The sequence below is a fragment of the Alexandromys fortis genome, unplaced genomic scaffold, assembly GCF_014885135.2.
Source record: "Alexandromys fortis isolate MF-2015 unplaced genomic scaffold, M_Fortis_MF-2015_v1.1 scaffold_75, whole genome shotgun sequence".
Taxonomy (NCBI): Eukaryota; Metazoa; Chordata; class Mammalia; order Rodentia; family Cricetidae; genus Alexandromys; species Alexandromys fortis.
The window spans coordinates 8,034,056-8,059,273 of NW_026067956.1; the positions used below are offsets into that span (position 1 = coordinate 8,034,056).

General features: G+C 41.2%; 1 protein-coding gene and 1 pseudogene across 1 annotated transcript in view; one reads left to right on the plus strand and one right to left on the minus strand.

The window, feature by feature from the left end:
• Micu2 (mitochondrial calcium uptake 2) overlaps positions 1–25,218 on the plus strand; it is an 86,375-nt gene that overhangs the window by 40,719 nt on the left and 20,438 nt on the right. The window contains exons 3-6 of the mRNA XM_050152166.1: positions 3,919–3,950; positions 4,051–4,126; positions 15,087–15,134; positions 16,732–16,814. Of these exons, the coding sequence (XP_050008123.1) occupies positions 3,919–3,950; positions 4,051–4,126; positions 15,087–15,134; positions 16,732–16,814 (239 nt within the window). The remainder of the gene's footprint in view (positions 1–3,918; positions 3,951–4,050; positions 4,127–15,086; positions 15,135–16,731; positions 16,815–25,218) is intronic.
• On the minus strand, positions 5,264–8,069 carry LOC126507686 (profilin-2-like; annotated as a pseudogene).

Genomic DNA, 25,218 nt, shown 5'->3' on the forward strand with positions numbered 1-25,218 from the left:
TTTTGGCTTTTAGGGGGAGTACCACCCAGCTCCCAAATAAATCACACATGGAGGCTTACTCTTAGTTATGAAGGCCTGGCTTTAGCCTGGCTTATTTTTTGTCATCTTAAATTATCTTTTGCCTCTAGTCTTTTACCTTTCTCTTCTTCTGTACGCCTTCTTTACTTGCTCTGTGTCTTGCTGCATAGCTGGGTAGGTGGCCCCTGATGTCCTCCTCTCCTTGTTCTCTTTCTGTTGTTCCACCTCCTCTCTTTCTCCTTTTATGCTTTCTGCCTGCCAGCCCCGCCTGACCTTGCTTCTACCTCACTATTGGCCAGTCTTCTCTTTATTGGGACCATTAGTTATTTTAGACAGGCAAAGAATCACAGCTTCACAGTTAATCAAATGCAGCATAAACAAAAGTAACACTCCTGAAAATAATATTCTACAATACACTATTTTTTTAGATCTCAAGAGCAAAATTTTACCTAGAGTAATAAAAAATGGACAGAGAACATCACACCCTTTCTGAGTAGCGTATTTAGTGTACGAGCAGTGAGTCACAGATGGCATTTCCATATCTGCCTGTTAGGAAGCTTGATCATGTTCACCTCCCTTTCTTTGCTCTTCTTCCTCCATGCCATCCTCTTCCTTTCTTTTATGTCTCTTTATTAAGATCTGCTTGTGAAACAAAATGTGTTTGTCTTCTGAGCCTGCTCTAATTCATCTAATATGATGATCTCCAGTTCCTCCCATTTTCCTGCATGTGACACGACTTCTTTACAGCTGAGTAAAGTGTTATTGTGTATTCCTTTTTCCTTTTAGCTAGTGTGAACACCTAAGCTGCTTCTGTACCAAATGCGGTGTTGAACATGGAAATTCCAGTTCTCAAAGCACAGGAGGACACTAAAGCCACTGTTAAAAAATGTATCAGCTGTGAAGTCAGCACTCTATGGAGTCTTGTACCCCTTACTCCTGTCAAACAGAAATCAGAATTCTCAGGGCACTTGAGGATGGTACAAGAGTAGCCATTTCGTAGTCGCTCGGTATATGACATTTTCATTCTGGCTTTAATGAAAACACATGAGCACATGCACACACTCTTGAGATGGTGCCCAACAAGGATATTCTTAGTTGTCACCCTGTAAGGTGACAAATAACTTAAAACTTCCTTATCCCTGATGCATCACCATCCCATCCCCAACTGGGGATTGGCTGCATGGCTTGCTTTAAAAACAGGTGTCCTTCGTAATCTTTGGGACAGACTGCACCTCCCCTGAGATGCGGGAATGTTCCCACCCTTCTCTCCTACGATCTGCAGACATTTCTCCTGCTCATCGTTGTCCTTTGTTGCCCGCACTGATCCTCTCCGACTGCAGAAAAAACTATCAGACACTTGTGATGTCTGTTTTACTTTTGTGTTTATGTCAACGGGAAACTGCAAGGAGTTTTACTCCATCTTTAAAGCTCATTTCTCAGTATCAGTTTTGACTGTTTTGGAATATGACAGCAAAGAGGTGTTAACCCAGAAGACTTCCTTAGTGCCCAGAACATTCCAGCCCCTTCTCTTTGACAGTTGAAGCATTTCATTCAGCTCTCACGTTAATTCTATCATGTTTATAAAGCAGAGGCTGGTACCAGATCTTGCCTCTGTGCTCCTGTGACTGCTGAGTGATATGGTAGACATAGACCCCTTCCTGGCACATCAAGCCACAGATTAGCCTAGTGCTTATAACACCAGCTCCTCTGTTCCATGATCATCCTATATACAGATGAACAGATTTTGTAATTACTATGAATTAACCAATGTTTCTATTTTAATTTTTATTCACAACAGTCAAACGCCTTTATAATCATATGTTACTGATGAATCAGTTCTGTGAAGACGAGACTATAGTTACATTCACTTGGGTCAGGTTGTCCAGTATCTGATTGAGAATACAGATTTTCCGCTGGCAGTATTATGACCTAAATCGTCCTACTTGTTTGTTTTATATGTAAGATGAGGATAGTACTATTATTCAAAAGCCTAGGATCTGGGGGTGGGGGTGGAATACTATGAAAATTAATTTCACACCTTCATGCTAAGCACTCACCTACACAGTTAAGCAGATATGAGGTCTCCCTTCTTCAGGAGTTTCTATAATTTACTTCTTGCTTTAATTCTTGTAGTATATTATCACTCATGACTTTATTGTGGCACTGTTCAGTGCTGTTTCTCTGGCACTGATGTTACTGGGCTAACCATTTGACAGTCTGACGTCCAGCAAACAGACATTACCTAACTCATAAAGTTTCAAATAGATTTTTATAAAGCACATGACTTTTTTTAAAGTTCAAAAAAGGCATCTGACTATCATATATTAGAAGCCACCTCAGAGCCTCGATTCCCTTCCACCTTCCCACTGCCGGGTATTGCCACCTCACATGCTTTCCGAATAGAGTGCAATCTCTTTCAAAAACTGGGAGAACTAAAAATAACATATATATGGTAATGAACTTTAAGAAAAATGTTAGGAGACCAAGCATGGTGTCACACCCTAAGGCAGGAAGGTCACCAGTCTCAGGCTAGCCTGAGCTATAATATAGCAAGACTACCCTTCAAGAAATAAAAAAGAAAAACATTGTGATAAATTTGAATTATGATCCATTTCTTTTAAGTTAATATTTTGAATTTTAATTAAAAATGATAAAACTGCCTCCATAATTATATGTATAATTACACTGTTAGATTAAGAGTTAAAATAGTCCTGGGCATGTTGCCATACAAACTCATGAAATAAGACAAAAGGATGGCTGCTCTCAGGTGTACCTGTACTACAAAGCAAGTTCCAGGACAGTGAGGACTATATAACATGACCTGTGTCAAAAGCAAACAAAAAGTTAAAATATATGTATTGCACCATTTTCTAGAGCAAGTAATCATCATTATATTACTAATTTTATACACACTTTACAGACACAGTTGCAGATTGTATAGTAACTTACGTGCTATGATGGCCCCTGACAATCAAGAACTTTCACTCACAGGCACATAATGCTCAGCGAAAAACATTAGACCAGGATAGTAACATGAAACCTCACAGATATGATTGCAGATGTCTCTACACCTGCACAGTAATGTTCATCACTAGGTTGAGACAGACAACATTTATTATTTCAATGCATTTGGAGAGCCCATGAAAGGAGCGTGGCATACATCTGTAATCCCAGCGCCTCTACAGTGAGATTGGAAGTAGAAGACTGGAGAGCCACCCAAAAGCAACCTACAGGCCAGCTAGGCTAGAGTGCACACCATAGCAAAAACATGTAAGACCTGCCTCCTAAGCAAGGTGATGGGAAGGGGCTCTCGAAAGTTGTCCTCCGATCACCCTGCATGCACTGTGACATGCACACACCAACACTCACAAAATAATAATAATAATAATAGTAAAGTTTTTAAGAAGTCTGAAAACCTGGAAGAGCTTCAGGTCTCTATTGTCTAATAAGACCTTGTGAAGAGCAACTGGGACAGTCTTGGTCGCCCCTCAAACTGGGCTGGACAATGGTATACTTAAGAGATCGCTGTAGGATTGGAACAGGGCAGCTTTCCAAAACTACCCTATTGAAGTGACGTCTTTGAATCAGTGAAACCAAAACACCGACTTTAAAAAACAAAGGACTCATGTGGCACAGATCAATGCACAGTGCCCTCGGAATAAAGACTAAGATTTCACATGTGAGAGACTGAGAATAGGCCTTGCAGAAAACTGCAGTATCATTGTGTTCACTTCAGAATTCTTTGGCTCCTGATTTTACATTAGAGATATTGACTAAAGTCGCCAGCTTTATTTCTTACCTAGATTGAGTTGTTCATTTTAGAAATAATTTTCTTCCTTAATGCAGCCTGAGTTTGGAGGAGAAGTGTGAGTGCTAAGTCATGGTTCTTCTTTGTTGTAGGTAAAACACTAGTCAAGAAGCTGGCGAGGAAGGTAAGAAGTGCTGGGGCTTTATGTGTTCGTTTGGGGTGACCTGGAAAATGAACTTGTATACCTTAAATTGAAAGATTTTCCCTTGTGTGTCTGTCCTAAGGATATCGAGGATGTACTATCAGGAATCAAAATAGCACGCTGTGGATCAACTTTTTTTAGAGACCTGGGTGATAAAGGTAATTTTCAATCATTGTTAAATTTCTATGTATATATTTAACTAAGTAGTGTTAGATAATGAAACTGGGATATTTGTGCCATGTGATTTTTTTTTGGTTGGAATACATTTATTTAATCTGTCTATAAACAAGGTGTTTAATAGTTATGGCATTTTTAAATGCATATTAAATCAGATGAGTTAGACTGTATACCAGATGTAACAAAGTGCAGGGAAAGAAATGGACAAATCAGCAACAAGATTTGTTTTTAAATCGGTACATTATCCACAATGCCCAAACAATAGAAGCAAATACTAGAATGTCCCTAAAGTAGTGCCATTCGAAAGAAAACCCATCTCACAATAGCAACAGTTCATTTTAACAATAGTATGGCACAGAATACATATGAAAAAAAAATACATCACAAGACAGCCAAGTCCACAATAATGAAACTTCATATAAAAACCTAAGCTGCAAATAAAAATTGGTCCTATGAAAAATAAACTGGACACACTCCAGATGGTTATGTTGGGAACCTAACATCCATAATGGCAGCCTTTTACAATTTTACTCAAGAAGAGAGCTGGTGTGCAAAGAAAAGACAAGAAGTCTGAGCTACTGCAATGACAGAATGTCCCTGGGAATCTGATCGGCGTGATTATTGTAGTAAGGTCATGGGAGGAAGTGCCTTTGCTCTTGACAGTTGCACTCTTCGTATCCTATAGACACTACAGAGTCTGTCTCAAGTGCAATCATAGTAGTAAAAGCAAATCACCGCAGCTCTCTGATAGCTCGTCAACAAAGGAGGTATTAATTAAGTTAAATAAACCAGGCACTACACAAGAGAATGGAAGCAAACCAAATACCTCAAGTTCTAAGGGAGGGGATGAGAAGAGAGTAAAGTAAAGATGCATGCACTTTTTCCTCCCAAACATGCGCTACAAAAGGAAGACTAAATGAGCCAAGTAAATGCTCAAAGTGCTGAAAAGACATTGATCAAATTAGAGATTGTACAACCAGCACCTGGCTTAATATTAACTTATTTTAGTAATCAGTATCCCATTAATTAGTTCCTAAGACAAAGTGATGCCCAATTCGGCATGCCCTCTTCCCCCAATTTCAAGATTTCATGCAAATCATTATTGTGCTGCAGTTATGATGCCAGATAAAGGTTGGTTACACGCAGTGGTTAACATACAAATGACCAGATAAAGGTTGGTTACACACAGTGGTTAGCATACAAATGACCAGATAAAAGTTGGTTACACGCAGTGGTTAACATACAAATGACCAGATAAAGGTTGGTTACACACAGTGGTTAACATACAAATGACCCTTTGGGAATCATGACATTAGAAAATAGATAAAGAAAAACTAGCTGTCATCTACAGTCTGGTAGCACTGTGATCATAATTGGGGTGGTGATGAAGACAGTTGGTAGATAGAAGGAAGAAGCTGCTTACACATCAAACCTCCTCAGGTATAAAGCGAGTTCATACTCTTTCTTGTTAAGTGTGGCTCCATGGACGCCTTCCTTTCCCATGACTATAACCAGTGCTCTACCAGCTCTGCCAACAGCAACATTGTATGTTGGCTTCTTACCTTGACTCTTTGTCCGGATATCCATTGTGCAGTCACCATCAACGTATAGGCTATCTCTGATCACTGAACACTTCTTTGCACCAAGAGTCAAACTGTTGGTAAAAAGAAACCTTCCCGGCCTTTTCCTACAATCATATCTATTTCTACTGCTGTGGCTGCCCAGACGTATTTGGCGTCGCAGTAGCCAACATGGCGGCCTCATGGAAGCAGCCATCATCCATCAGGTTATCTATGTAGCTCTGCCAGACACTGCAGCGGGGACGGCAGGAGCAGAAAGTGCCATGTGATTTAACTGGTGTTTCATGGTATAATAAATGGTTGAGAAATAACTTTCTCAAGTTTTTTTAAGCAATAAAAGATAAATTATTTAACATCAGTGATTAAGTCCTAGAGAAGGGTTGAGGGAAAGTGGAGAGAAAAGAGATGAGACCTGTGTGGAAATTAAGGAGTCCTGTACAAAGCAATAAAAAAGCCAGGCAAAATGAACAGAGGAAAACCATGAGAATGCTTCCGGGGGCTGAGAGAACATGGTAAAGAGGAGAGGTAGGCCAGGCATGCAGATGCACACTGAGGTCCTAGCCTTTGGAAGGCTATATCCTGATGCCAGCGTTTGTTGAAAGGTTTTCCTGCACTGACTGAAATGATGTAACTTCAGTCCTTGAGTCTGCATCACATCTCTTGATTTACATACATTGAACATCCTTGCATCCCTGGATACAACCAGCATGGCCATAATGTTTATTCTCCTTATTGCATTCTTAAATTTAATTTGCAAATTATTGTGACTTTTTGTGTCTGTTTACCAGGAAAATCAGTCTGAAGTCTTCTGTTGCTGCTGTGCACTTCTATGGTTTTGATATCAGGGTTAATACCAGCTTCTCACAATTAGTTTTGCAGTTTTCCTATCTTTCTGTTTCATGGAGTAATTTGAAGAGTGTTAGTGTTACCTATTCCTGGGTATGACTGGTAGAATGAGGGAAAGAATATGGTCTTGGTGTGCTATTGTGACACCCTTACTGCCTCTGTCTCATTGCTTGTTATAGATCTGTCTAAATTAATTATATCCTCTTGATTTAACTTTGGTAGCATACCTATGTTATGAATTCATATCTTCTAGTGTTTTGGAATGTAGATTTTTTTCAAGGTAGTCCTTCAAATGATCCTTTGGATTTTGTTGGTATCTGTTGTAATGTGTTGGTTTCATGCTTAATTTGATTGATCATATCCTCCCTCTCTTTTAATTTTTTTGAACAATAGTTTTCTATCTTGTTTATTTTCTAAAAACTTACTTTGTTTCATTAAGTCTTTGTATTGTTCTTTTAGTGTCCAGCTCATTTCTATCCTATTTCTTATCTACTGCTTTGGGGTTTATCTTGTTCTTGTTTTTCTAACACTTTTAGATACACCTTTAAGTTGCTCAAATATAAGATCACTGTTTTTCAGTGACGTTGCACATGGAGACCTGAAGGTAACCTCTGGTGCCCTCCTCAAGAATACTGTCTTGGGGGCTGGCGAGATGGCTCAGCGGTTAAGAACATTGCCTGCTCTTCCAAAGGTCCTGAGTTCAATTCCCAGCAACCACAGGGTGGCTCACAACCATCTGTAATGAGATCTGGCCTGCAGGCATATATGCAGACAGAATATTGTATACATAATAAATAAATAAATATTAAAAAAAGAAATTGTTAAAAAAAAAAAAAGAATACTGTCTACTGCTGTGAGACAGGATTTCTCATTGGCCTGAAGCTCACCAATTAGTCTAGACAGACAGCCAACCCAGGAGGCCTCTTGTTACCACCTCCTCAGTACTGTGTTTACAGCATTGTTGGGGGTGGAGGGGGAGGGTGGCATTTGTTCGTTCCTGGCTGCCCAGACCTGAAACAGAAACGGTATTAATTACAATACTGCTTGGCCAATTAGCTCAGGCTTCTTATTAACTAACTCTTACATCTTAAATTAACCTATAATTCTTGTATTTGGTAGCCACGTGGCTTGGTACCTTTTATTATTGAGGCATTTTCATCTTGCTTCCCCTGCATCTGGGTGACAACTGCAGACTGAGCCTTTCCTTTTCTCAGAATTCTTCTATTTTGGTCACTCCACCTATACTTCCTGCCTGGCTACTGACCAATCAGTGTTTTATTAAACCAATACAAGTGACAAATCTTGGGATTTTATGTGGTTGCTGGTGGTCGAACCCAGGTCCTCATACTTGCAAAGGAGAGGCGTTGTTGACTTGAGCCATTCCCAGCCCCACTGTGATTTCCTAACATAGTAGTCATAGTTAGAAACTCTATAGACGTCTTACCTGTACCCCAAAGGTTCTGATAGGATGTGCTTCCACTTTTAAGGAAGTCGTCATTTTCTTCCCTGGTTTCTTCAGTGACCCAGTGACTTGTTATCTAAGAGTACTTTGTACAGTGTAGAAATACTTGTATAATTTCAATAGGTTCTTTTGCTGTTGATTTCTACTTATTGAACTTTGATCTGAAGAGATACAATGAATTATTTCATTCTTTCACTTCTTTCATATTTGTTCAGACTTGCTTTATGGCCTCTGATGTGACCTACTTTAGAGAAGTACTTAGAAGAATGTTGGCTAGAGTACTGTGTAACTGTCTTATTTGACCTATAATGCTTGGAATTCAATAAAGAATCTTTGTAGTTAATTTGTTCTTGTAGATAACCAGGGTTCAGTTCCCAGCACCCATCCATAGCTCCAGTTCCAGGGGATCCAGTGCCCTTTGCTGACTTCTGAGGGCCTCAGGAATGCAAGTTGTACACATACATTTATACACATAAATACACATAGACAAAACACTCATACACATAAAATTTTTAAAATACTGGGAAAAGACAAAATAGTAATAAAAAGAATAACATAAAGGGAAGGAAATGGCAATAACAAAAGATAAAGTGTCAGAGAGGCTCTTTCTGAGTACTGTAGGACTGGAGTCTGCAGTGGGTGTGCCAGGGCACTGTCACGTGATCTTGTAGGCTTGTGTCTTGCTATGATTCTTACTGGAATGAGCCTGATCTAGACAAGGGTTAGAAGTCAGCAAGAGCAGTCTTCATTTGGGTAGCTTCCTTTGGGTATAGGGGCCCTCTGCTGGCCACAGTTAGCTTTGCAGAGGTTTTCCCATCCTGAAACTTAGTTGTTATCCTGAAGAGCCTCATACTGGAGGGCACCTGCCAAGTGTGTTGGGCATAAGGTAAGAAAACACGGCCTGAGATCTTGACAAACTTGTCCCCTTCACGTTCAAACCCACTACATACTGAACACCCTGCTGGAGGGCTGCAGCGGTGGACAGGTAGTTCCCTAGAGCTTCAGAATTCGTAGTCTACAACAGAATCCTCAAGGTCCACCTACCCACTGACCTCAAGCTTAGGGCTATCAGACTCCAGTGTTGTTCTCAGTTAATGAGATCTGTCCCTAGCCACCAAGAGCAGGACTTCCTCCTTTATTCTTCACTGGCCAGCCCCAGCCGACAGCCGCAGAGATTATCCTTGTGCTCCGACCCCAAGGTTCCGGGTCAAGATGGTGGTGAGGGGTGGCACCATGGAACCGCTCACCACTGTGCAGCATGCTTGCTCACTGGAACCTGAACTGGATTGAGGTTTCTGAGAACTGTGGGCTTGTGTGTGAGCAGTATTGCCAGTCTCTTCACCTTGAGCACCAGCATTTCCTTCTGGAAGGGCTCCTGCTCCCCACCCCAAGCCCTGGGGCTAGGCTGCGCGAGCTCGTGGCTGAGTCGCCTGTGGTTTCTCCAAGTTATCCTCTCATTCCTTTGTGGTTTCTAGTGCTGGTCCCCTCTCCCTCTGGAATCCAGTCTGCTCTATTTGATCCTGGCTCTTCTCTACCATTCACATAAACCAGCTGCTAGCCCACCATTTTTGTCCTGAGTACTTGATGCTTAGAGTGATATAGGTCAGTGAGGGGTGTGATACGAAGCCATTTTTGAGAAATGGTTGTCATTGTGAGAAAATTAAATGAAACCTAGTTGAGAGGACTGGGCGTGAGCAGAAGAGTTAGGAGGAGGAAGCTGAGGGGGGGGCAAATACTTGAGGGCATGTTAGTTATGATGGAGAGATGTGAGCATATTTCTTACTGGTGAGGGAAAAGGGACGGAGTTTAAGCACAGCAAATCCTAAAAAGTAGAAGAGGGATTGTTTAAAAGCCAGAGGGAATGGCCATCTTGCCACTGGCTGCTGGCTTTTCTGTTATGCCAGGAGGGAGGAGATAGATAGCGCCCATCTATATACTGTAGCAGGGCCTGAGGAGCAGCCCGGACAAAGCAGAATAGTGGAGTGTTGAAATAGGAAGCGGCGGGGCTGCATCCCCAACACCCCGGCCGCTTGGCTAGCTTATGCCCGAAATAACAACACACAAACTGTATTCATTTAAGAACTGCTTGGCCCATGAACTCTAGCCCTTACAGGCTAATTCTCGCACCTGGACTAGCCCATTTCTAATGATGTGTGTAAGCACCCCAAGGTGCGCTTACCGGGAAGATTCTAGCCTAAGTCCATCGTGGGTTGCAGCTGCCTGGGAGAGCAGAGCATGGTGGCTGTCCGGTCCCTCTGGAAGCAGCGCAGAGTCTGACCTCACTTCCTCTTCCGCCCAGAATTCTATTCTGTTTTTTCCTCCCATCTATGTTCTAACCTATGAGGCCAAGCAGTGTGTTTATTACTTAACCAATGAAATCAACAGATTGATATGACACTCCCACATCAGTGGAGAAAGGAGTAGGGAGGAGCTTCCATGATAAGAAAATGGATTGAACTGATCAAGAAGCAAAATAACTGTGAGAAGCTTGAAGTAGAGATGTGGTTCGTGAAGAATGGAGCTGATGGTCAGCTGTGTGCTCGCCCTGCATTCACGTGGAGCAGCAGAGTGCTGCAGTTGAGTTAGGGTTATGCTGGGCAAGTAGAGGATAGTCCTGGAGGAAGCCATAAAGAATATTGACTACTAAAGAAGTTTGACAAAAGCCGGGTGGTGGTGGTGGTGCACGCCTTTAATCCCAGCACTCGGGAGGCAGAGGCAGGCGGATCTCTGTGAGCTTGAGGCCAGCCTGGTCTACAAGAGTTAGTTCCAGTTCCGGGACAGGCACCAAAGCTACAGGGAAACCCTGTCTCGAAAAACCAAAAAAAAAGAAGAAGGAGGAGGAGGAGGAGGAGGAGGAGGAGGAGGAGGAGGAGGAGGAGGAGGAGGAAAGGAAGGAAGGAAGGAAGGAAGGAAGGAAGGAAGGAAGGAAGGAAGGAAGGAAGGAAGGAAGAAAGAAGAAGAATCCTAAACAGGATAGTAATAAAGGAAGTCAAGTAAGAAAGGAGAGGAACGTTTAAAAGTCAAGAAAAAGCTGCCAGTGATGTTAGAAAGCATACATGGTGGGGACAGAGTGGGTGGTTTGAAAAATAAACATTTAGGAATCTTCAAAATAGCTCTAGGGGTATGGCTCAGTGGTAGAGCTCCTGGCTGATGCGTGAGGCACTGTGTTTGATCCCCAGGTCTACAAAACAAATACATGTATACACATTACTGTACTCTGGTAAATATTAATCAGTAGCTGTTTGTGTCAAGGTCTGTTCATCCCTCAGTATGTCATTGTATAGTTGGCAGCACAGATACTGAATTACCCAGTGATCTTTACACTCTAGTATCCCTATTGCAGCAGTTCTCAACCTGCGGGTTGTGCAAAGGTCGCATATCAGATATTTACATTATGATTCATAAATAGAAAAATTACAGTTAGGAAGTAGAAACAAAACAACTCTATGGTTGGGGTCACCACAGCATGAGGAACTGTATTAAAGGTATAGAATGAGGAAGGTTGAGAACCTCTTCCTGTTGGATCCCTCCCAATCATAGCACCAGAATAACCTATGTGCTTCAGAGGTAACAGTCTCCTACGATTTCCATATTGGGAGTTTGTAGGAATGTGTGTGCTCTGAGTCAGCAGACTCGGCTTTCCTGTACTTGTGACCAGAAGGATGCAGGGAAAGATAAATTCTGGCACTCATGCTATCTTCATTTTCATTATCTCCTCAAGGATTGCAGAGTCAGGTGCCTCAACTAATAAAAGAGTATAGTCATCACAGACAGAAAACAATTGAGGAGGAATTTAGCAGGGATTTTCTTTGCTTGTTTTTATTTCTGTTGAGATCTGTATTTCTGAGAAAGAAGGAAAGATTCACCTTACTTCACTGCCAATGTTAATAAAACTGTGTAAAGAACAATTTAAGATACTCCATTTCACACCATATAGGATCTATCAGAATTTATAACATAGCCAACAAAAGGTAGAATGTTCTTGAGATAAAATTTACTATGCTTTGGAAAGAAAAGTAAAGTATAAGTTATGCTTATTCTGAATATTTAAACTGAGCTAGATTGTCAATATCACACTTGCCTCAAGGATGTTCTGACTATAAATTACAAGACACATTGTTGTAAGATATAAATATATCCCCATGGAAGAGTGATAGCCCAGGCTCTTTGGGAAATACAGTTCTCAGAATGCCGTTACCGAACAGCCTCTAAAGGTAAATTTTTAAAAACATTTTCCTGTTTGTGCTGGGCGTAGCTTAGTGATTGAGAATACTGACTACTCTTCCAGAGGACTCAAGTCCGATTGCCAGCACCATATGGCGGCTCACAGCTGTCTGAACTCATCCTTATGGTGCACAGACATAAGCAGGCAGAACACCAATACACATAAGAATAAATAAATAAACAAACAAATAAATAAATAAATAATTGTCTCTGTATTGTGCAGCTTTGAAACTGCCACTTAGCAGCATTCAGTTTCCCATCAAAGTAACAGGCACTCAGCTGTTTTCCAGAGGGTGCCCTTGGATGTGGGTCTCTCTAGAAGCACTTTCTGAGGCAGCTAGGAGGCACTGCAGGGGTCTCTGTTGTCTTGTACTGTACTTGTACTGCGTCTGGAGCCACTGTTTTTACACTTCTCAACTGTGTTTACTTAAGTCAGTGTTACAGAGAAAGATGATGGAATTTTCCTTTTCAAAAATTGTCTATGCTTAAAGGACATTTTCCTGTGTTTAAAGACAAGAAAAGTCTCCTTTGGCACCAAGCCCAGGACAGTCTAGAGGTTGCTCCTCCCCCCACCCCCTCTCTATTCCTTTGAAATATAGAAAAACACTATTTTCCCCTTTTTTTAAGGCTGCCAAGGGATGAAATGCTTTGATCCTCAGACTAACATTAGAGCACTTCTTCCAGGAGCAAGACATGACAAACAGAATTTATTCTCCCTTCATGTAACACTGAATAGTCTTCAGAAAGAGGTATCCGTAGACGGACTACATGTCCTCACTCTGAGAAAACACAACTACTTCAAAATCAAGGAAATAGCTGAGTGAGGAGAGCTGGTGAGGACAGGAAGTCAGCACCCAGCCTTTGAATATTTTTACCTGGGCGGCTTTGAAGTGATATGATATGTAAGATTTGTTTCAAAATAATCTACTGAGAGGTAGAGATTCAAAGACAAAATAAGACTCACAAGTTGATAATTATTAGGCCTGAGTTCTGTTATATTATTATCTAATATAATAATCTATAACTAAGTATCTGTGATTATAGATATAATATATAATAATATATAACTAAGTCTGTGTGATTTTATCTGTTGTTGAGTTCTTCATGATAAAGTGTGTTCAGTTGTAAGTTGTGCATTTTGCTAGTATACCAAGCTCCTGACCAAGAGACAAATTGTTAACTCCTCCAACAGCCATTCTTGTTAAAGTCAGACTTCTGCGTTTACTGATGCTCCTCATTGCATTAACCTAAAACCCATCACTACTCCAACAAGAAAGTTTATTTAGTGACCAGATACGGAGCTAGCCCTAAAGCTACCTGGATTTGGAGCTCAGACCAGTACCCGTTTTTTAAGCCTTCCAGTTAACTATGGGCTCTCAGGCTCTGGGCGCTGTCTTGTCTTTGCCCATGGCCTCCTAGTCCTAATTATAACTCTCACATCATCAAGTGCACACAAAAGAAGTCAGTGCTCCGGCATTCTTGGTAGAACTCATGCAGAACCGCTCATAGTGGCCTAGCTTCAGTCATGAATTACCCTGAACCAGTCCCTAAAGCAGCCTGTTCACCAGCTTGGGCCCCAAGCCACTTGCTATCTTGGCTGGCCACTGTTTTGTCAGTGTGACACAAGGTAGTGTCATTCAGGAAGAGGTGATCTTTATTGAGAAAATGCTTCTCTAGGCAAGTCTGTAGGGTGCTTTCTTTATTGGTGGTTGATATGGGAAGACCCAGATCACTGTAAGTGGTGTAAGAAAACAGGCTGAGCAAACCAGCAAGCAGCACTTGTTCATGGCTTCTACTTCGGTTCCTGCCTCCAGGTTCCTGTCTCTACTTCCTACCCTGACTTTCTTGTATATGGACTGTTTTATAGAACTATAAACAGAAGTAAGCCCTTCTTCTTCCCCCAGGTTGCTTTTGGTCATGGTGTTTTATAACAGCAACAGAAATCAAACTCAGATACAATGCCTCCTTCAGTATCATGGAAATGGAAGGAAAAGCAAGGCGTCCCACCCAAACTGCATGTTTAAGAATGAAAAAGAATGGTTTCTCAAGGGGAAATGAAGTTACTACAACAAAGATTGGATTGTTAACATTTTAAGTTATGCAGTTGACTTTCTCTATAACCAAAGCTGAGCTACTATAGTTGTAAATTTCCGTCAATCAAGTAAGGTATTACAAATAGGAAAAACTAAGTCTAAGTTACATAACCTACAGATGAGATGCTAGTGAACTCCTGTTACTTGCTAAACAGCAGCTGTCAGTATTGTTCAGTGAAGCCAAACTCATAAGGAAATTTGCAGGTTGGTAAGACCTCTGTAAGCCAGACACCCAAGAGCCAAGAGTGGGATTCAGTCTCAGCCCAAAGTCTTGAAAACCAGGAGAGCCAGGAGTAAAAGTAGAGGGATAGAGGATGCAGCAGGTAAGGAAGGGGAGGGCAGGCCTGAATTCTTTCCTTGGCATCTTGCTGACAGACTAGATGATGCTCACATGTTGAGAGGTCAGTCTCCTCTACTGAGTCTACCAGTCCATAGACTGATTTCAGCTGGAGAACCCTCATAGATATACCCAGGAAAATGGCCAATCCTTGCCCAATCTAACTGACACATAAGATTCACTATCATGACCTCCTTGCTGGAGGTAAAACTTGATGAAGAATGGTGTCTTTTTTAAAATGTGGCTGTATTTCAACTCTTATTATACAGTGGATTCCACTATACCAAAGATGTAGAATAAAATGTCAAATTGTACAGAGGTGAAGTTTCAATATTAGTTATTTCCATGGTTCTCATCTAAAATTTATCTCCTGATTTATTTTTATGTTTTCTCTTTCAGGGCTAATTTCGTATACCGAGTATCTTTTCTTACTTACAATCCTCACGAGTAAGTGTACTGCTTCTCTTTACAACAGTTATGTGGAGTTCTCATTCTTAACAAGCAGGACTTGAAATTTGATGTTTCTGTGTTTATCACTAAAAGCATTGGGAATAGAGCTGGTGAGATATCTCCGTGAGTTAGAGTGTTTACTGTACAAACATGACAACCTGAGTTCAGACCCCAGCATTCAGAAAAAAACAGGCATGAGGGTCTGCACCTGTAGTTCAGTACTGGGGGTGGGGCTCACTGGCTACCCAGTCTAGTAGAATAGCGGGAAAAGCTCCAGATTCAGTGAGAGCCATACGGTGGAGAGCAATAACCCAAGCTCTCCACATCAGCCTCTGGCTTCCACAGGTACGTGCACAGGTGGACGCACACGCACACACACAAATCTTAATCTCTCCATCTGCAAAATAATGTTAATTTAGAGTGTGCTCTTCTACCCACACACTATGGCACCCTGTAACTTTGTTTCTGAGACAGAGCATTTGCTGACCAGAAAAACAGGAAAATCATAGTTAGTGTTTTCTGAGGAAGAAAAATCATAGTGTTATCCAAGAGAAGGAAAAAAGAGAGAAATCATGGTTAGCCTTCTAAGAGGGGGGGGGAGGGAGAGGGAGTTCTCACAATGTGACCCAGACTGGCCTGAAACTCTCTTAAACTCACAGAGACCCTTCTGCCTCTGCCTCAAGGATTAAAGGCATGGGACACCATGTTTGGCCTCTTAGGGATATTAAAAAAAAAAAAAAACTGAACAAGATTCTTGCCCTTCAAAGTATCCCAGTAGTGGAAACAGAAAAGATTAAGGAATTCTCATATGTGGATGAGACTAAGCAGACATGACAACTAAATGCAAAATACCTTACGTTGATTCTAAAGCAAACACAGCATAAATGAAAATTACAAACTCTGCTGCTCATGGTTCATATGCTGTAGCAATGTTAATATCTTAATCTTGATTAGTGTGTTTTGGAATTGTAAAATGTTAACGCTAGAGGAAACTGGCTGAAGGGTATGCGGGCATACATTTTATAGTTGTCAAGAATGGCAAGATAAAAGGTTTTTAAAAACTAAAACAGAAAAGTAAAAAAGAATAGCAATAATATGGAAATAGCAGGAGTGCTGTGAGAATACCAGAAAGCCGGAGGTAGGGTCAAATTCTCACGGTAATTTGCTGTGCAGGGTGTGCAGCCCAGCCACAGCTCCATGGGCGATGTTGAGAGGCCAGAGCTTCAACATCAAGTACTGTTTGAAAGAGAACTTTCCTAGCTGGGTAGTGGTAAAGCACACTTTAATCCTAGCACTTGAAAGCAGAGGCAGGTGGATCTCTGAGTTCAAGACAAGCCTGGTCTACAGAGTAAGTTCCAGCACAGCCAAGGCTACACAAACAAACCCTGTCTCAAAAAAGAAAGAGAAAGTAAGGAATAAAAAAGAAAGAAAAAGTAATAAGAAAGAAAGAAAATATGAACAAGATCCTTCTTTCCTCTGGCTTTTGCTTATATACTTTTTGGTCATTTATTTCAAATTGGAAGGTTTTTGTAGCTACAAATACTTAGTATTTTGCCAGCAACAAAATAATTGTTCTTTGTTCACCTCCTTGCAGAACCTCACACTGGATTCCATGTCGCTTTTAAAATGCTAGATGCAGATGGTAATGAGATGATTGAAAGAAAGGAGTTTGTTAAGGTGAGCACATGCTTGTATTGGGGTTATCGTAACACCTGGTGCTTGTGCGGTGATTGACATTTCCTTAAACATCAAAGCAGTGCTCACTGTTTACATTTGAAGGGTCACACCATTTGCACGGTCAGACCTAGTTCCTAATGGCAGAGAACCCGGGTTCCATTCCCTCTTCTGGCCTCTGCAGGAACCACACACACACATAGAGCACAAATTTACATGCGGGCAAAGCACTCATATATATAAAATAAAAATAAATGTAAAAACTTCTGAAATACAGTCTTGGGGAAATGACAAGCGCCTAGAGCATAAGATCCTAGGAAGATGCGCTTCTGGCAGCTGCATCATACAGCTTTAAAGAATGCATGTTAAAGATGTGTTTTAAATCACTCTCGTATCAAAAACAAGTAATAGAAAGGTAAGCCAAAAAATATAAATTAGTGCAAATGTTTTAGGAACTAGGTACAGCTAATATTTGAAAAATTGTAAATACAGCTGAGTATTTAATAATATTTTTTCTGAGGACATAGTTCCAAACCTCAAAAAAGTGGTTCTCTAAAAGCTGGTGCTGATATGAAAGAAACATCTCAGAGCAAACCACTGGTTGTACTCTGTAGTTTATGCAGAGGGGGAAATGCATACAAACTTAGTAGATTGTGAGCATCATTGTCAACCAGTGAGGGTATGTTAATGACAAATTATATGTGTACATAAATAACTGATTTGTGGCATTTTGGTTGGTTGGTTGGGTTTGGGGGGTTTGGGTTTTGGTCGGGTGTTTTTGTTTTCCCAAAACAGGGTGTCTCTCTGTGGCTCTAGCTGTCCTGTGTACTACTAGTATTAAAGGTGTGGGCCACTATGCCAGCTATGGGGGTGTGAAACAAATAGCAGTCTCTTTATTATATATGTATATTGCTCATAGAAATAAGATGATGATTGGGCCAAAAAGCAAAACTACCATCTGCTTTCAAAGTTAAATACATGGTTAGTGTATGACTTGAGAATTTTATTCCTAGATTTACAGTCAAAGAAAGGAGAGTATATAAGTGGGTGAGGTGGCTCAACCATGTAATCCCAATATTTGTGAAATTTAGAAGACTTGCCATAAGTTCTAGGCCAACCAAGGCTGTAGAGTGAATTCTAAGCCAGCCTGGGCTACACAGAGAGACTCTGTCTCAAAAACACAGAATAGCTGGCAAGTGACTCTCTATAAGTTGAAGGCCAGTCTTGTGTGTGTACGAAGTTCCAGGCCAGCGAGGCTACATAGTGAGACCCTCACTCAATAAATAAATAAAGATAGAAAACACATGTTCACCCAGGACCTGAATATAAATATGCATAGCAGCTTTACTCAACCCCAGTCTGGGGGCAACCAAAATGTTTGTCAAAAGTGACTAGATGAATAAATGTTATTTATGCAATAGACTTCTACTGCGCAACAAAAAAGAACAAAGTGTGAAGTAAGCAGCAGGAGGGATGAGTCGAAATGAAGGAAAAAGTATGAACTGTAGGATTCTGTGTATATACAGTTCTTCATGTCCATACCCAAGGAAAGCAGACCCTTGGTTGTCTGCAGCCAGAAAGGAGTAAAGGGAGAGAGAAGAGGTGCTGAAATGCTGAATACTTCGTCTTGATCAGTGGTGGTTACAGGGCTATGTAAGGGGTATTTTGTTCTACATAAATTATACTTAGTAAAATTTTTGACCCAGCTCCATACCGTAGCTTTGAAAATGGTAGTTTTTTGTTTTTTGGGGTTTTTTTGTTGTTGTTGTTGTTGTTGTTGTTGTTTTGTACAAGAAACTCTTGCAAAGCCTTGGAACAGAGGAAGAGCAGAAAAAGACCTCAGTAGATAATGAACTGTAAAACAGTGGAGCCCCTCAAAAAGTAGACTCACCAATGCTTAACATCATTAGGAACAATCCAGAGTAATGTGTCCATCTAGGCCTGTGAGGAAGGGCGGGTGGATGATAAGAAATCTGAGTAGGCTGTCGCGTGGCAGGCGGACCCTCGGGACTAAAGTACAGAGACTGTCTTACCTAAAGTGACCAGGAGTGGTAGCTCTGTTTATTTTAAGAGTTAATTTTAGAAATGAAGGCAGTAGGCCAGGGAGATGGTTCGGTGGCTGAGAGTACTTGCTGCACAGCATGAGGGCCTGGATTCAGATCACCATCACCCATATGTGGCCATGCACATCTATAACCCCAGAGTGGGGATGAAGGTGGGTACATCTCGGGAACATGCCGGTCAACCAGGCTAACAGAAACCAGTGAGTTCCAGAGTGAGTAAGAGACTCTTATCTTGAGGGAATAGGACAGAAAGCAATAGAAGAGGGCATCCATCATGGTGCTCTGGCCTCCGCTCAAACACAGGCACTCACACATGCCTGCAAATATACAGCATTTAACATACACATGCCGCAATAAGCACACAAAAATACCTGTATAACAAACACATGATTAAGTTAAATCTCTGCTCTAGAATAAAGGCTTTTTAGTTGAATAGACTAATTTAAATTCCTTGTTACTTTTCTTATCTAGATATAGATGTAATGTATGTAGTCTCTGTGATTCCTAGTGTAGCAAAGAGCACTCATGAAGGTAGGGCAGAAGGATCACGAAGTTCACACCAGCACAGGTTATATGGCAAGTCCCTGTCCAGAAAAAATGTTTTACAGTGACGTGCAGCAAATACGTAAAGGTACTTGGCAAAGCAGTCTAAATAATGACTCCTCATAGGTTTTTATGACTTTTTTCCATCTGTTACAATTCTGTATTAACTAGAAGCAGATTTATCAGCAGTGTGCATTTATCAGAGTGCAGAAGCCTTATAAAAGAGTTCTCCTCAGTCTCATTCCCAGTGATGGCAATAGTTGGATTTCCAAAAGCAACAAGCAGAATCCTGGAGAATCCAGAAAGACTAAGAGGAAGACTAGCAAATCTTGGAAAGAAAAGAGTAGCAGGGGAAATGTTTAATGCCAAACTTTCTAAACGGTTGAATAGATAGGGACTGAGTGGAGACATCTGAAGTTTTGTTCGTCAGCAGGAATTACTACAGAAACATTTCAAAAGAGAGGTTAAGTAGATTGGATAGATAGCTCAGCAGTTGAGAGCATTATTTTTGCTTTTGTGTAGGACCCAGAACCTAATGGCAGCTCAAAACCATCTGTAACTCTAGTTCCAAGGAATCCTATACCCTCTTCTGACATTCACAGGCACTAGGCACACACACGGTACACATACGAACATGCACACAAAACATTCATACACATACAATGTTTAAAGAGACGTAGAGACTGGAGAATAAATAGGAAATGAAAAATTTCTATCAGTAAATTTGGGAAATTATTTTGAGATTTGTGTGTGTGCGTATGTATACATATGTATATGGATGTGTATATATGGAGCACACACATGCCATGGGGCACATGTCATAGGACAGCTAACAGGAGTCAGTTCTCTCCTTCCACTGTGGATCCTGTAGTTCAAATTTAGGTCATGAAGGTTGATACTCTGAGCCACCTCACCGGCACCCTCTTTTGAGGTATATGATCATTTTTAAAGGAACTTAAGTTAAAGCAATGGAAGGAAATGCACTTGCACAGATAGAACCTGAAATATCTTTGCAGTGTCTTAGAAGACACCATTGCTGTCTGGCTACTTCATCTACCTTAGAGGGTAGTGTATATGAAAAGGCCATGAGGTAGAGAATTGATTCTCTCAGATTAACCAACCTGTAGAATTTGCACATGTGTAATTCTCCAAGACCTGGATAAACTTTGTGGTGTTATTCCTGTTAGTCATGAGGTGTATGTCTTTATAGTAGTGGAGTTAGAGGCGATTTTCTTTTGGGGAGGTGGGTTGAGAGGGGTTTCTCTGTGTAACCCTGCCTGTTCTGGAACTCACTCTGTAGATCAGGCTGGGATTGAACTCACAGAGATCCACCTGCCTCTGCCTTCTAAATGCTGGGATTAAAGGCGTGCGCCACCACCACTCAGCTAGACGTAATCTTCTCAGATATACTGAACAAGGCCCCTGCAGGTATCACCGTCACAATTCCAAAGCTCAGAGTTGCACTTCAGTAATGTTTGGGGGTGACCTGAGGCAAAAATCACAAAGTCGTGGTGGCATGGAAGCTTGTCTGAAGTCTTGTCAGCTACAGAAGATGATAAGTACTCAAGATGGCTTCAAGACAGTGGCAACTGATGGCAGAATACCCCAGCCTGCTCTCTGACCTCCACATGCACATGCACCACACATAGAAAGGAAACAGAAAGTGACTATTGGGACACATCACTGATGTTTGAAGGTTAAGGCTTTAAAGCCAACCTTGTATGCCTATAGTGGGCTCTTTGTGCTGGCTATAGAAATGGAACTTGATAGCTAGGGGATTGATACATTTATCAATTTTTGAAGAAATAATTTCAAGGAAGAAAACTACATTTCTATTAATTATTTTAATTGTTTAACTTCCATGGTCCTTAGTTTAATAAACTTAAATGTATATATACATACACATGCATACATATTCATATTCTTGAAAGAGCCAGGTGTGGTGGTACAGTGATAAGATGCACATCTGTAATGTCTTGTGAAAGTGTCCTAATGTGCAGATTGCCTCAGTTTGTAACTTCCGTACTAGTGAGCATTTGTGCTTTGTTAACATCTAGATGAAAAAGCTGTCGGGTAGCATGGTGCCTACTTTTTCAGCCTGAGAACTGGTGAAAGTCGCCATCTACGTTAGTTGCGCTCTGTCAGGTGTGATAAACAGTATGGACAGTGATCAAAGCCAGTAATAGTTGATCTATGTAATCTTTACCTTGATAGATGGTGCGTCTGCTTGTGGGCCGAGTGCCAGGGTTTTAAGCAGCTTCTCTAGACAGTAGATTAATGACCAGTCTGTTCACCGGGGAAACGGCTCCTTAGGTGGTCCTTTCATTCCGAGCTACTCTCATACTGATGGAAAGGACTGTGCTTAGTATAAGAGTGTTAGGAGTTGATCAAACTAAATACACCTGCTAGAGTTGCTGCTAAATACATAGAAAAGCCTTTGATAGAGTTTATTCTCCTTGGTTTTGTAATGATTCTCCCATTCCTGAATGTAAACTGTCTTGGAAGCAAAGAGAAATAAAATTAACTCTGCCTAATCCATTTTCATTCTGAAATTGAAAGTGCTAGTCAACAGAGATTCAGAAATCCATTCAACAGTATGTCCTCAGTCATTCAGAATTTCCTTTCTATTGTTTTGCTTGTTTGTTTGTTTGTTTTTCGAGACAGGGTTTCTCTGTAGCTTTGGAGCCTGTCCTGAAACTAACTCTTGTAGACCAGGCTGTTCTCAAACTCATAGAGATCCGCCTCCTGAGTGCTGGGATTAAAGACGTGCACCACCATCACCCAGCTAAGTCATTCAGAATTTGTATGTAGCAGATAGGCACCTGGAGGGCCTTCCACAGCTAATCTCTATATCTGTCCCTGTGACATGGCACCCCTGTGCCCAATTCCTTGTTCTTCCCTCTGCTTGGGATTGTCCTTACTGCACTCATTCAGGCATTTTCAATCATGCAGAAGCTGGCACTCGTGTCATCAAGGAGAACCACCTGGAGGAAGCCTCCTGCACCCCAGCAGTCTCTCTCCCATCCCCTGCTTCAGTGTTTTATTTACAGTGCGCAGCACCAGCAATTGCTCGGCATGTCTGTTCTCTTCAGCCCAGAAGAATGGAAATTCAGTGACAGCAAGGAGCTCTCTGTCTCCCCAGCACCTCCAGCAGTGCTTTCTCATAGAGCAGGCACACACAGCTTGTTACATTAGCCGGGTTCCATGCTACCATGTCAGAGAGTGTCTTAGGGAAGAGAAAGACCCTCTGACCCAAATGTTGAACTGAGATGTTTAGGTTCATACTCTCAAATGTCTCAAATGGAAATGTAAATGGAAATGTTAGAATTCATATAAGCACTATAATCTTTTTTTAAGTCAAATTTAGCCACACACACACACACACACAGCCCAGGTGTGGAAGTCAAAGGACAGCTGTGAAAGTTGGTTCACTCTTTTCCCAGTGTGGGTCCTGGGGATTGAACTCAGGTTCCCAGGATTGGCTCAAACACTCTTACCCACTGAGTTACCTCTCTGGCCCCAGACACTGCAATCTTCAATGTTCAGAGGCTATCAGAACCTCTTTCTGAGTCCAAACTAAAGTGTTCTAGGTAAAACCTAACATTATAAGATTTATTAAGCACAAAATCCATCAGGACAGGTCCTTGCTATTCTAAATTTCATACTGTGATATAAGACTCCTGAGAAATTCATACTTCAATTAACTAATTACATTTTTTGGTTTATTTTGTTTGTTTTGTAACTTTTTGAAGAAAGATTGTATGAAGGTTAAAGTCGACTGTATTTAATGTTCCATAATAAAAGAATAAGTTTTAAGCTTTCTATAAAATTTATAATTAGCCATTTTATTGATTACATCCATCTTAAAGTATTTGTTTTAAATTTTTGTGTATGGGCTGGAGCGATAAATCAGTGTTAAGAGCAATCCTTTATCAGAAGCCTAGAAATCGCTATCCCAAAATCTTCCCACAAAGACATTCAAGTGCACATGGTTTCATTGGAATTAAAGAGGTAATGCCAAACATTTACAAACCCTCCAGAAACACAAGATAAAGGAAAGGAAGCCCAAAATGTTCCTGGTAACTAAAACCAGAGAAAGACCTGCCAGGAAGTAAATTCTAGTCCTGTCCTCACAAACCAAAATACAGAATTCTGCCCTTACCCAGAAAAAGCAAACCAATCCATGTGTGAAGTGCAGAATGAGTTCAAAATAGAAATAGCAATGAGCTCCATAGCTAGGAAATCAGTCAATACAGTCCACCACCCTGACACAGTAACAGCAGAAGAGGCCATGTATACATATACTGTTTCTTTGTTGTCCTTTGGCCTTTTGAGACAGCTCTTATGTAACACCCAGGCTGGCGGTGAACTTCTGATCCTCCTACCTTCACTTCCACGTACTGCAGGTCTGTGCATGCACCATCATGCCCAGCTAATCATGTCAGTATACACCAAACATTAACCAAATGTATCATTATTAAAAATCAGTGAAGTAGGAAACAGTGTCTTCATTCTGATAAAGAGTATTTGCCAAATCTTAGAAGGTCTGGGTATAGCTCAGGAGTTCACATGCTGGGGTACAGCTCAGGAGTTCACATGCTGGGGTACAGCTCAGAAGCTCACATGCTAGGGTAGAGCTCAGGAGCTCACATGCTGGGGTGCAGCTCAGGAGCTCACATGCTGGGGTGCAGCTCAGGAGCGCACATGCTAGTAGGGTACAGCTCAGGAGCTCACATGCTGGGGTGCAGCTCAGGAGCTCACATGCTGGGGTATAGCTCAGGAGCTCACATGCTAATTGCATCAGACCCTGAGTTCAATCCCTAGCACCAAGAACCCAGCATGATGCTGAGGGGTGGGGGATCCTGAATGCTTTCTATGCTGCATCAGGAGCAGGCAGAGAGGTTTGTTTTTAACTCTAGTGTTCAGTGTTTTGCTGGACATTCCAGTGACAACAGCCATTCAAGAAGAAAAAAATGCATATGAAAAGTTAGAATGGACCTCTGCAGAAGCAGGCCTGACCCAGCAACCTCTGAGGGAGCAGGAGCCAGTGACCTCTGGAGCAGGCTTAAGCCAGCCAACATCACGTGACCAGGCCCCTACAACCTCTGTAGGAGCAGGCCCAAGCAAGCGACCTCTGGGGGAGCAAACCTGAACAACCACCTCCAGGATTGCAGAGTACAGAGGGACCTCTGGGAATGCTGAGCAACCCTCTTGGAATGCGATTAACCTCCAGGGTGACTCTACCAGGAAGAGCAACCATCTGAACCTCGGATCACCAGAGACATGGCCCCAACTACACCAATCAGAAAAAAAGATGGGTAGACAAGGTAAGAACACACTCAACATCACAAAGAGCAACACACATCAACAAAAACTAGTGGCTCTACAACTTCAAGTCTTAAACACACCAATACAGAAGCAATACACACCTAGCAGAAGAAAATAGCCTAAAAATAACTTTAGGAAAATGTTTGAGGCCCTTAAAGAGGAAAGGGAAAAATTCCCTCAAAGAAAAGGAGGAAAAGACAAACAAAAAAAAAAAAAATGGAAGAAATCAAATCCCTTAAAGAAAACCAAAAAAAAAAAAAAAAAAAAAAAAAAAAAAAAAAAAAAAAAAAAAAAAATGATTCAAGACTTGAAAACCAAAATAGGGACAATAAAGAAAACACAAACCAAGGGGATTCTGGAAATGGAAAATATGGGAAAATTATCAGGAATCACAAATGCAAGCATAAACAGTAGAATACAAGAAATGGAAGAGAGGATCTCAATAAAGGAAATAGTCTCATCGGTCAAAGAAA